General features: G+C 40.5%; 1 protein-coding gene across 1 annotated transcript in view; it reads left to right on the top strand.

Moving 5' to 3' along the window:
• Positions 1-1191: 1191 nt before the first annotated feature.
• nrg3a (neuregulin 3a) overlaps positions 1192-12602 on the top strand; it is a 351002-nt gene continuing 339591 nt past the window's right edge. The window contains exon 1 of the mRNA XM_030747487.1: positions 1192-3504. Coding sequence (XP_030603347.1) covers positions 2781-3504 — 724 coding nt within the window. The 5' untranslated portion in view covers positions 1192-2780. The remainder of the gene's footprint in view (positions 3505-12602) is intronic.

The following is a 12602-nucleotide window of genomic DNA, read 5'->3' as shown; positions in this document are numbered from 1 at the left end:
ATCGAATGGAAGTGCAAATGGGTTAGCATGTGATTTGTGTCCTTTTGGCTGTTTGCCATTGTGACTATTGACAGATGGTTATTTCAAAGACCTACAGTTGTGGCTGTTTTAACAGACTTTGGCTCTTAAATATTTGTTTGTCAGAAGACAGAATGAGACCCTGAACATCCCTTGAGTTTCCCTGTGGGACCAATTGAAGGATTCTCCTACAGGCAGATGGCTATCTGCCTCACTTTATACTACTGTCTGTCTTGTGATGCTATCATATCCAAGTAGACACACTGGCAAGTACATTTGTACACACGAAGATAAAGACACAATGAAACAGAGAGCGCAGCGGATGTTTTTTTTTTTTTTTGAAAAGATAATTTTTAAATTGTTTAATGGCTCATTAAAATAAATTGTAGATAATAGTGCAAAAAGCACATCCACTTCCTCTTGTCTCACTAACACAGGAATCATTAAATCATATGTAAAAACTGGGACTATACTACATGAAAGAAACTAAATGTTTAACATTTATTTCAAAGTTACCCTTGGAGAAACCTGACTGGACACAATTCTTCACATACAGAATCAACCATCAAATTCTGATGGCTGAATCTGTATGTGATCAAGTGTTGAAAATCCACCTCTGCTTTTTTTCCTCAGCCTCTCCTCTAATGCTGTGCAGTGGGTGGGGTCTGAACAAATGAGTGACAGCTCATGCGTTGTGCCTCCGCTCTGATCCGTCTGGGACTCGGGCTTCTCACCGGTAACTGCCTGTGCTGCTGCAGAGCTGTCTTTTCCCAGCCTTCCCAACACACACAGACACTGTCATTATCTTTATCTGTACACACCTCCACCCCCCCCTTTCCCCCTTTCTAGTTTTCTGTATGCATTCTGCATCTTTACTCACTCCCCTCCCTGCTAACGGAGGTGGGCAAGCTTCCCAGTGCTGGTGCATCTAGCAGGTGCAGCCTCTTTCACTCCTCCCACCCTCACTCGCTGCCTCTCTCTGTCTGTCTCTCTCTCCTTCTCTCTCTCTTCCCTCGCTCAACCAGTGTGCACTCTGCTCTGTCTGTGCCTGCATTTTTCCCCCTTCTCTTTCGTTCTCGGTCTCTCAGTGGCGGCAGCTCAGGGAAGCAGCTGCATGTTTGTCTGCATCCCAATTGTCACAGGTAAAGACAGCTGTATCGTCTGATGTTGCTAACCCCAAGGGGGGGTTGGAGGAGTGTTTGCCGCTGCGGCTGCAAGTTCTGATCCCGGCGCGGGGCGCACATTTCTAATCATCTCCAAGAACGCATCCTAGAGGGAACGACGAGCAGAGGACCCCAGCAAACAGACCAACAAATCACACAGTGACTGGAAAGAGCAGAGGCTTTCAGAGACTGAGGAAAGAACACTACTCAGAAAGACACAACAGAGAATCAGTGGGATATATTTTCAACGTTGTGGTGTCCTTTTTATGTTTTTCCTCTTTCCTCATGCTTTCCGTTCTTGTGCTTTCAATTCTTTTTGTCTTGTCCATGTTTCTCATCCTCTTCCTCTCATAATTTATCCCTCTGTGGTGGAATGCTCCCTGCAAATAGATAGGAAGAGGCTTTCTGTGAGCTTGCTGCAGTGTTAACAAACAGTACACTGAGTCAGTAGAGAGCTGAGCGGACAGCTTGGGGAAATCTGATCCACAGCCGGCTGGTGAAGGAGCAGGATCACGCGTCGCAGTTGCAGCTTTATCCGCCCTGTGATACTGTGCAACAACACCCCTCATTCTTTTTTCCCCCTTTATCCCTCTTTCTGTCCTCATCTTGATTGTTTCTTTTTGACTGGATCAGGACAATTAATTGGATTCTACTGCTTCCTTTTTAGCCTTACTGGAATATTGTACATACAAACAAAGCAAAGGAGGTTTGGATATTTTTTATTTTTAAAAAAAAAAAGGAGAAAAGGAGGAGGCTGCTTGAAAAGCAATGGGTGACAAAGATTAGCAGATTATCATAGGAGAGTGCTGAAAAGACGCATAAGCAATACACACCTTACTGATCAACCTTTTTCAGTTATGAAAGAGACAGATTTTGGGATGTGAAGGACGCTGACTCGGCTAAAGCAGTCGGAACAGACTGCATCAGGAAACATTCTTTTCTCTTTTTTTTGGTCCGCCCAGGGTGGGGAAGCAACTAGACCCACCCTGCAAGTTTAACTCCCTGATTAGATATTACTGTCCCGTCGTGGATTGTACATGGAGGACATATTAAGCATGTTAAGGAAAAATTGTTGTGGATTCTCTTTGTCTTTTTGTTTTTTTGCTGCAATGGCATCCAAACACTGATGCCATGGATTTCCTACGTGTACAGATGTAAATCTGTTTCTTCCCACCCATCTCGCCCTTCCATCTCTCTCCTTATCTCGCCTTCTACCTATTAGAAGCGTCGCTTCTTCTATTTTTCTTCTTGCTAAACCCTGCTGTGAAGATTCTTGGAGTTCACTGTTGCTTCAGCTGGACATTAAGAGTTGGGCAGGACTAAATACAGACTAAACGATTATACGTCTATCCCAGTTCTCCAGTTTCTGTCTCTGAGTGTGAGTGTGTGTGCTTGAGTGTTTGTGATTGTGTGTATGCATGTATCTCCTGCACCCCTCCCCTCTCTCTCCATCCTTAGAATACATATTTGTGTATGTGTTAATGAGAGTCAGAATCTGTGAGGTCCGTTTCTTCACCTTTGCATTCGTCTTTTCATCTGGCCTCGTTGGAAAACCTTTCTGCCATGTGCAACCGATGCCTATCACTGGGTTAACCCTTAATGAGCCATAAAGGACGGCAGGGAAGGATGAGTGAGTGTTCTGGTGCAGCTGCATCTGGGGCAGTAATCCTGGAGGAACCTGAAGGTTCAGGGGCATCTGCGGGCCGTGGAGAGGGCCAGGCCCAGGAACAAGGTCCCCTTCGTTGTGCAGTTTGGCCTCGCCAGCAGACATGGCTGTGCGTGGTTCCTTTACTTATTGGTTTTATTGGCCTTGGATTGAGCCTGATGCTGCTAAAATGGATTGTTGTTGGCACAGTGCGGGATTACGTCCCAACAGATCTGGTGGATGCAAATCGAATAGGCCAAGATCCCATCTTCCTCTCCAAGCCAAGCGGGATTCCCAAAAGTCCTGATACTACCACTACTACAACTACTCCTACGATCGATAGCAGGAACCCCACTGCTAGAACTGTTACTGTGGCAAAGGGTAGAACTCGCACTACTGCTACCACCACAATTACAAACGCTAGAGGGGGCGGAGCTTCAGGTAGTCAGGTAACTCCTCGGAATCCTGTAAATCGGAATGGACGTGGACCTTCAGGTTTTACTACGACCACTGCAGCGCCACGTACAACTTTCATAATTGGAGCTGCAACATCTAGCTCCTCACCACCCAATCCAACGGTACTTCATGACTCTACGCAGATGTGGACCACAGAACATACTACTACAGAGACGGTCTCCACTACACTCACCACACGTACGCATAGTCACCGGAAAACACGTAAGTCTTTCATATATTTAAGTGTTTGGAAATCCACTTTGTCTCAAAGGGCCACTGATTGTTTCATTATCATCAGTCATGATGTCTAAACGTTGTTTCATTATCAAAAATGTGATTTTATGGTTTCTTCCAGAAATTTTGGTTTTCAGTTTATGTGCACAGCCACCCCGTTTGGGTAATTGAATATCTGACACTTTTGTAGTCAGAACAATGTAGAAGGGTGATCAGCGGTATTGACTGGTATAGTAAGGGTATCTATGCAGTACTCAATAATCAATGTTTCCACTGTAGATGGTTACATTCTCTTTCTTTGTTCTATCATGTGGCAGACACATAGTAAGCAGTGCTGTGATATGCTAAGTAGTAACAAAAAAAAAAAAAAACATGCAGTGGGTTATAGCCTTCAGTCATGGTTTTCAGACAACTAGAGATGTATGCATAGAAATATGAAGCAAGGTCATCCCATAAAAGATGTAATTTTTTGCAGGTCCGCTGTGCAATATTAATCCATTTGATGGTTAAGGTTATGACGATGATTGTTCTGTGATTTCTGAGTGAATGAGAAAATTGGGAAATCCTTCATTGCTCTGAGATTCCTGATGTATTTGTTTAAGAAAGTTATAGTTTACGTATCAGTTTGACTGAGCAAAGATTTATATATATATATATATATATATATATATATATATATATATATATATATATATATATATATATATATATATATATATATATATATATATATATATTTATTTCTCTTATAGTAACTTGAATTTATTAAAATCCATTAGATGGTGAATCTTTTCCTTCTGTTTTTACCTCTGTCATACAACTGCTCATGTTATTGATTTTTGCTATGAGGAATTTTCTTGCAGCAATCAATGAAACACACACACACACACACACACACACACACACACACACACACACACACACACACACACACACACACACACACACACACACACACACACACACACACACACACACATGTCTTCCTCCATGACAAATTTCTCAGCTCTCAAAATGGTGTCACATTATGTGCTGGACCTTCATCCGCTTCTGATGTTCATGCTTGTGATCTGGGCTTTGGCCTACACTGACAGTTTCACAGTCACAGCAGTTGCTTTATTTTTAACCGTGTGATCTCATGCGCTGCATGTAGCAAGTCTCCCACATCTGTGCAGTTGAAAGAAAGGGCTTACAAGCCAGCGTGCACTTCATGAATTTCAGGTGATAAAGGCTCATACATTTCATATGCTGTTTATTACTTGCTGCAGTTTAATATCACATTTGCATTTGTATTGACATAATATCCCAGTTAATGTCAACACTATGGCCAATTAGTTATGAACTAATGGATCATGAACAAAAACAGCATTTCTCATACAGTATTTTGGGATGTGTGACGCACATGATGGTCACCATAATAATTTTTAAGTCACTGATAAATAAAATCACTCCATTCCACCTTGTGTCTTGACTGCAAATGTACAGCTGCTTCTTTTCTGTCCATAATAATGAAAAAGTCCCCAGATACACGAGAGACCCGGGAATGTTCCCTCTGATAATTAGAAACATAGAGGAAAAATTGTGTATCATTTCATTACCAGGAAGAAAAATGGGAGCCATTCATCATCATCAGTTCATTTATTAATTAACCATTAAAAAAGAATGCCATTTCTCCACCAAGTGAAAACCATTAAGCTTCGTTGATAGATATCCTAGGGAAAATGTCATTCCTTCACCAGCTCGCCCAAGAAAGTTCTGCTGCTACAGAATAGCCACCTCGTTCGATAATCCTAAACACCCTTCACCCTCCCAGCTCTTCTATTCCACCACCCACATGCTGCTTTGATTTGAAAAGGCCATCATTTTCACATTAACTATCCATTATGTGTAAATGTGTTATATGGTATTACTGAATTGCCCGTGTTGGCTTGTGCTCAGAAACTGCAGAATTAAAGTATAGCAGGCCATCTGTGTGTTCTTATCAATGCTCTCCCTGTCTTTGTAGGTCACAAAATTAAGAGTGACACAGATTTTTATCTCACACTGGGCTGTGGTGCTGAAACTGATCTGCTAAGTGAGCAAAACAATATGTTGCCAACTCACACTGAGTCAAGTCCATTTAAGAGCCTAGAATTCAAAAAAAAAAAAAACTACCAGCATGTATAGCTCAATTTTAGGCTTGATAATAAAATGCACATTAGAAGCAACTTGATATTCGCAAATCTTTAACTTTTTATTAAAGTGAAGAATAAAAGAAAAGAATCCACAGAAATCCTGCTGCCGTTTAGCTTTGGGGTTATTTGGTGACATTCTAGCTTGTCAGTCAAAAATTCAGAGTCTGAAGTCGGGACGATATCATGGTTAGCGAATGTCACTTTCCAAGAATGATTGACATATCTAAATCTGCTGGACCCAGCAAAGTCTTAAGTTATCCCTCAGCTATAAGTTGCAGAAAAAAGCAGAGAGCTAGGAGAAAAGATACCATTATAAGGCACCGAGTGACCTCTTTAATACAGGGCAAAATGTCAGGCGATACCTCAGCAATAATCCCACTGCAGTGAAATGAACTGCAAACCAGATATGTCCTATTTTAGGATTACAGCTATCACTAATGCTTTGAATAAAACGAAACATAAATCACAAACTAAAAATAATTATAATGTTGTAATGGAATGAAGAGTGAACATCTGGAAGGAGCTGCGTGCCATTTAATACCTGCCAGTGAATATGAATAAAATGGATGATTTGTCAGCTTTATGTCACTGCTGATAATAAGCTAAAAAAGAGAGATTACAAAGCTGGTCATCCACAGATATGATTAACAAAGAATGTTAGTAAATAATACCAGAATAGACCAGAGCTTTTTTTTTTCTATGATATGCCCATTAACACAAATTACAAAAAAATATAGAGAGAAATTGACGCGTTCAGTAGATTCATATTTTTGATAGTTCTTTACTAAATAACTGTCAGTTCTTAAGAAAATGTTCTCGTGCAGTCTGAGGTCCTTGTCTCCATGCTGAGCCACTTAGCAGGATTAGGTAACAGTCAAACACTGGCCCTGAAACCTAAATCCAGAACAACAGCCCATCAGCATGACCGTGGAAGCAACAGAATTACATCAGCCCACCTATCAGTCACACACATTCTGCATAGGCTTACAAGCAGCAGCCAAACTCCTGAAGGATTGTTTTGATATATGATCTGTGGCGGGATGTTTTTCATTAAATGATGCTGAGGTGACATGTTTAAGGCAGCATTTTGTCTTAGCCATGTTTTAGGATCCCTCAGGGGTACCGTGAAGCAGTCTGGGTAAGTTGTTTATGCTTATAATAACAACACAGACATGACAACTACACAGAGTAAAATTGTGTTTATAGCTGCTTTCTGTGACAACAGTATAATGTAAACATACTTATTTTAAAGATGCACATTTGACAGAAAATGGTTCTTTGTGCAGATTTCTGACAGAGGTTTTTATAATTGTTTATGATTAGCATATAAAATTAAATATGTTTGAAAGCAAGAATAATTTCTGGGCTGATCACTGATTAAAAGAGATTTTCTGTGGCTTAGTAATCTAAGTTTCCTTAAAGGCAGTATTTTGTATTTATTTATTAGGCCTTCTCTCACCTGCTGTGGTTTAATAAGCTATGTATCCCACAGTGGTGGCATTCCTAATCCCAGTCTATCTCTAGCCTCTCTAGTCTAGTTATTACTATCAGGATATGTGACAAAGTGCTGCTATTGTTTGGTCTCTGGAGCTTGAAAAAAAGGCGACTGGGCTTCTTTGCGTTTCTTGAAGATGTTTCACCTCTCATCAAAAAGGCTTCTTCAGTTCTCAAACCAAATGGTGGAGCGACGCAGGTATTTAAAGTCCAGTGGGCGTAGTCCGCTGGAGGTGGTTGTGACCCACTATTGATCATGTGCATAATCACATGCGCCAAGGTGTGAAAAGAGGTCGGGGGGCCACCTGAGGTCATCTGAAGAAAGGTGTGAATGGGGGTTGAGGTGCCTGGGGAGGTGACCTCATTAGGTCACTTCTTAGAATGGGGTGAAGTCCCAAATTGGTTTCACCTGAAACGAATGACCCACGCCTTCTTTCGCACCTTGGCACATGTGATTATGCACATGATCAACAGTGGGTCACAATCACCTCCAGGGGACTCCGCCCACTGAGCTTTAATTACCTGGATCTCTTCACCATTTGGTTTGAGAACTGAAGAAGCCTTTTTGATGAGAGGTGAAACATCTTCAAGAAACGTAAAGAAGTCCAGTCGCCTTTTTCTCAAGCTCCAGAGACCACTATGACCTGGATGACTGAGAACCTACACAGACAGATTATTGTTTGGGTTTCAAAGTCTCAGGACAACAATCATAATCAAAAATCGAGTTATACTTTTACTGTGCAAAGATTCAGGATATTATAGCTTCATTTAATACAGAGTTATGCTGATCATGATTGCGTCTGACTCAACCCACCAGAGCTCTTGAACTAATGCCATGCTTTTGTTCTTGATACAGGAAGTACACACACCTACATCTTTAGCACAATATCAAGCCTGCACCATACCACTGAAACTGTTTTCAGCTTCTAATGTGTGCTCATGTCATTTCAACCACACGATGTCCCAAAGTCTCCAGCAGGTACAAAATACAACGCTGTGTCTGATGAAGACATAAAAATAAAGGCTAGAAGAGAACAGCTTTTTGTTTTCTTGAAGGAACAAAAATATTGATAAAATGATAATTGAAAGTATTCCATTCATGTATTTCTTTGTAAATGTATTGTCAGTCTGTTCAGTCGCTCATTTCATCTACCATTTAATCTACTGACAAATTAATCAGAAAATTAACTCCAGCTTTCATCACCTCTGGCCAACTCCACTGGCATCACTGCACACGTCTGTGTTAGACTAATCATCTCAAAGGGAGAGATTTTCAGTTTTAAACCAGATTTTCACAAGTCCGCGATCTTTACATTTGGATTAGCTCTCTGGAAGCTGCTTAGGAGTGAGTTCCCAATGGGGTTTTCTGTGTACTCTGTGTGCGCACATGCATGGCTGTGTCACACCATCCTGTGATTAAATATAGCTATATATATTCAATGCATTTGAACCAGCTGTGACCACTTGTGTGAATCAGAATGGAAATAAGCACCATTCTAGGGGTCTGATTGCCTCCTTTCCAAAGAACTTTTCTGGACAAAATTACAGCTTATGGTTGATGAAATATGCTTTTGAATATTCTCTTGTGCCCTGTAAGAAATATGTCATATTTTCTCAAGAATTCTGCGACTGGGGTGAGGTTGTTACTTTAGTGGGTCGTCTGATGTCTAAGCAAGCGAGAGAAAGAAGATCCCGTACTATTTGTAATCAGTGGGCGGGCAACTGCACTGAGCCCCAGACTCCCATGGGCCCAGAAAGTCTGAGCCATCTGTTGTTAAGTTGATAAGCTGCAAATTTTGTTTTGGAATTTGTCATCTAATGTTGAATTTAATCCGTCTATGATTCCATAACTTTCATATACTGTAGTAATCCGCAACATAAATATTCATATGCCCTGGACGTAAAATAACCTGCCCTGAGCTGAATTACTGTTATGTTAAAAATAATAATCCCCACTTGCCCTGCGGGTGTCTCGTTCAGTATCTTAGCTGTTCCTAGGACTGATTTTCTGGACAGAGATCTCAGATGTTGTTCCTGGAGTCTGCTGGAGTCACTCTCCCAGATTGGGGGTCACTGCCCCGAGTGTTCCAGTTATTACAGGGACCACTGTTACCTTCACCTTTCACATCCTCTCTAGCTCTTCTCTCAGAGCTTGGTATTTGTCATGTTCCTGCTTTCTAATGTTGCTATCATTTGGTATTGCCACATCTATCACCACAGTCTTCCTCCTTTGCTTGTCTTCCACTACTATGTCCAGTTGGTTAGCTATCACCAGTCTGTCAAACGGGATCTTAGTTCGGTCATTCTCAACCTCAACTTGGGGGCGTATCCCATTTTGACCTCGGGACTTTGGGGCTTGTTTGTGTATACTATGCCAGCCACTTGGTTTTAAGGACCCCTCTCCAACCTGTGAAAGTCTGTGGAGTGGACAAAGATAAATGTATATGTGTGTATATGTAAATGTGGGTATTGACACTGATATATATATTTATGTATATAGTGCTTATGTATATGTGTATAGTTTTTTGCTATTTTATTTTATTCTATTGAATTTTAGTTTTTAGTTTTTAGTTTAGTTATTTGTTCTTACTCATCCTTTTCATTTTTTCTCTGTATTGAGCTGCTGTAATGCACAAATTTCCCCGTCGTGGGATCATTAAAGTTTTATCTTATCTTATCTTATCTTATCTTAAATATAGCAAAATATAAAAAATATATATAAATATAACAGTAAAGGTATTGTTATTCTTATTCCTATTCTTATAAATATACAGTACCACCAATGTGTCCAAACTTTTGACTGGTACAGCATGTTCTCCCCGTGTCTGCATGTGTTCTCTCTGGGTGCTTCAGCTTCCTCCCACGGTCCAAAGACATGCAGTCAGTGGGGTTAGGTTAATGAGAATGGAGTCTGTCTCTCTGTGATAGGCCTGAGACAGACTGGCAACCTGTCCTCTACCCTCCTTCTTTCCCTATGGCAGCTGAGATAGACTCAAGTTGCCCCCCTCCCCCGTGACCCTGAATTGGATAAGCAGAAGAAGATGGATGGATGGATGGTGTGCATGCATATAGAAAGTTTCTATTTTCATCCATCTAAATGATAGAGGTCAATGTTTTCCTTGTGATCCACTTTGAATATAAGAATATAACCAAAGATAGATCAAAGCAAGTTTTTTGCTGATGCAGGCTGCTGTGCTTGTCTACTAACTGATCACCTGAGAACCTTTCATCTCATCTTGGTTGGAGTTTTAATTTGCTCAAGATGCTGCGCAAATGAAGCTTAGCATCCCTTTGATTCATTGTGATGAAATATCTTGCAGGGAGAAGAATGATGAAATTTTAATGACACGAAAGAGAAACATGTTCAATATGTAGTGGAAAGTGTAAATAATTGAAAATGGCCCTTTCACGAATTATCCCATACTGAGCAGTTCCCCACTTCAGTGAATGCAGGTGTTTAGGGTTCTTTCATTCCTCGCCATGGGTGAAATAGTTTTTGGTGGTGAGGAAAATAAGACTTAAAGGTTTGGTTTTTTTGTTCTTCCTCAGAAATATTTGCCAGGGTTGAAAGTCTCTATCTGCCTCTCTTGTCTCACTTCCTCTGTCCTGCTCACCATCGCCTCTCGAGTACAGCTATCACCAGGGCCCAGATGATGATAAAGTACAAAGTGGTTAAATGGTGCCACTAACATCCGAGGAGCTTTTAATAATTAATTCAGGTTTAACCCGCCTTGATCAGATGATGCTTACACTATTTTATTGGAGCCTTTGGCAGTGAAGGTAACAGCAGACGAGATGTATTGTAAGAGAAGTTCATTCCTTTGCTGTGGTTCACTCATGCTGGCCTGGTTTTCCAGAGGAAGCTGCCACCTCCTAGCTAACTGCTCTAGTGTTCCCATTTTCCAAAGTGTTTTCTAAGGTTTTGGTGGTCATTGTGACTGCTGGTGGAAAACACAGGCACTGACATCACACACTGGACTATCTTTACTGGATCCATCACAGCACTCATTCTTGTGGTCCCAATATTCTGACAAATCCTGTGGCTTAAACTTTTTGCTGCTTTTAATTTAACAGGACATTTTGAATAATGTGAGTTATGCAAACTTAATATCAGTGTTATACCAGTCATTGTCAGAGCAACAACTAATGTTTTGTTTTTGCTTAATGAAACATAATGAATATTTTGTTACCAAATTATCTATACAGAAAAACTTGAAACAACCTGTATTGAGTTTTCTTAGCTTTCCATAGAGATAAATAATCAACCCCACCCCTTCAATTTTCCTTACCCTCCCAAGGTGCACCTTCACCTCTCCTTCTCATTAAATCTGTCAGCTGGCCTACAGCAACAAACCGTTTAACACAAGTAAGCAAATAAATATTAAACTATTGAGCTCAACCATAGGCAAGAGCTCTGTATTCATTTCAGAGAGGGACTGTAGACTTTGACATACAGGAGCAGGTAATTCTAACTACCCAGCAGACCTGATGCACCAGATTAATCACTGGACTTAATAAAACAATTTAAATAATTGAGTAGCACCAAGAAGTAACTTGGCTGGAAAAATGTAAACAATGACCAGTTTTAAACAAGTAGTTTTAAACACATAGAAAAAAATATCAACAGTAAAATTATTGCATTTTGCATAAATGAGCTGTTGCTACTACTCATTTAGGAGCCTGAAAAAAAGACAGCAAATGAATATGTAACCGAGCAGGGTCACTGCATCCACAGCCTAGACCAATGCCCGGTTTTGTGGTTTGTATCCAGACTTAAACTGAATGGGTTCTTCCTTCCTCTGCCCATGTTCCACCACTTAATCAAGTTTCATGCAAATCGGCCTCAGCTTGGTGGAGGACCAAATGAACTGCAAGCTACTTTTGACCTCTGGTTGCCAAGGCAACACAGGATTGGTTGTACAGTATCAAATTTGATGTCTCGACATAAAAAAAATTTCATTTGTTGATCCAGTGCTGCTTTGAAGGACACTAAAAACTGGATGGTAAAAATTGTAGATGCTGTGCATTAGAAGTGTTTGAGGCTGGTGAATACTTTATATGGACAAGAACAGCATAAATGTCCATCTATAAAAGCAACATTTTTCACAAATTTGCATAATTTTTGTCTTATTTAACTCTCATATTTATGTGTTCGTTATTATATGGCTATCTAGCAGTCTCTCAAAAAAGCAGAACAAAATATGAAATGAAAAATCAGCTGAAATCTTTTGACTTTTCCCAGTTTTATATGTGAGTATAAAATATTGAGCACTGGTCTAAAGAAACATCCTCTCTCCCTACATTCTGCTCATTACGCTCTTGCACTTGGCAGTAAACAATGTCATTAGTGAAGATAAAATGCTGAGATAGAGAGTATTTAACCTTGGCATACACAGAGCTAGCAGGGAGCATGATAGT

Source organism: Archocentrus centrarchus, chromosome 15, assembly GCF_007364275.1.
Source record: "Archocentrus centrarchus isolate MPI-CPG fArcCen1 chromosome 15, fArcCen1, whole genome shotgun sequence".
In the NCBI taxonomy this organism is placed as follows: domain Eukaryota; kingdom Metazoa; phylum Chordata; class Actinopteri; order Cichliformes; family Cichlidae; genus Archocentrus; species Archocentrus centrarchus.
The sequence above is the reverse complement of the archived record's forward strand: the minus strand, read 5'-3'. Positions and strand labels throughout refer to the sequence as shown.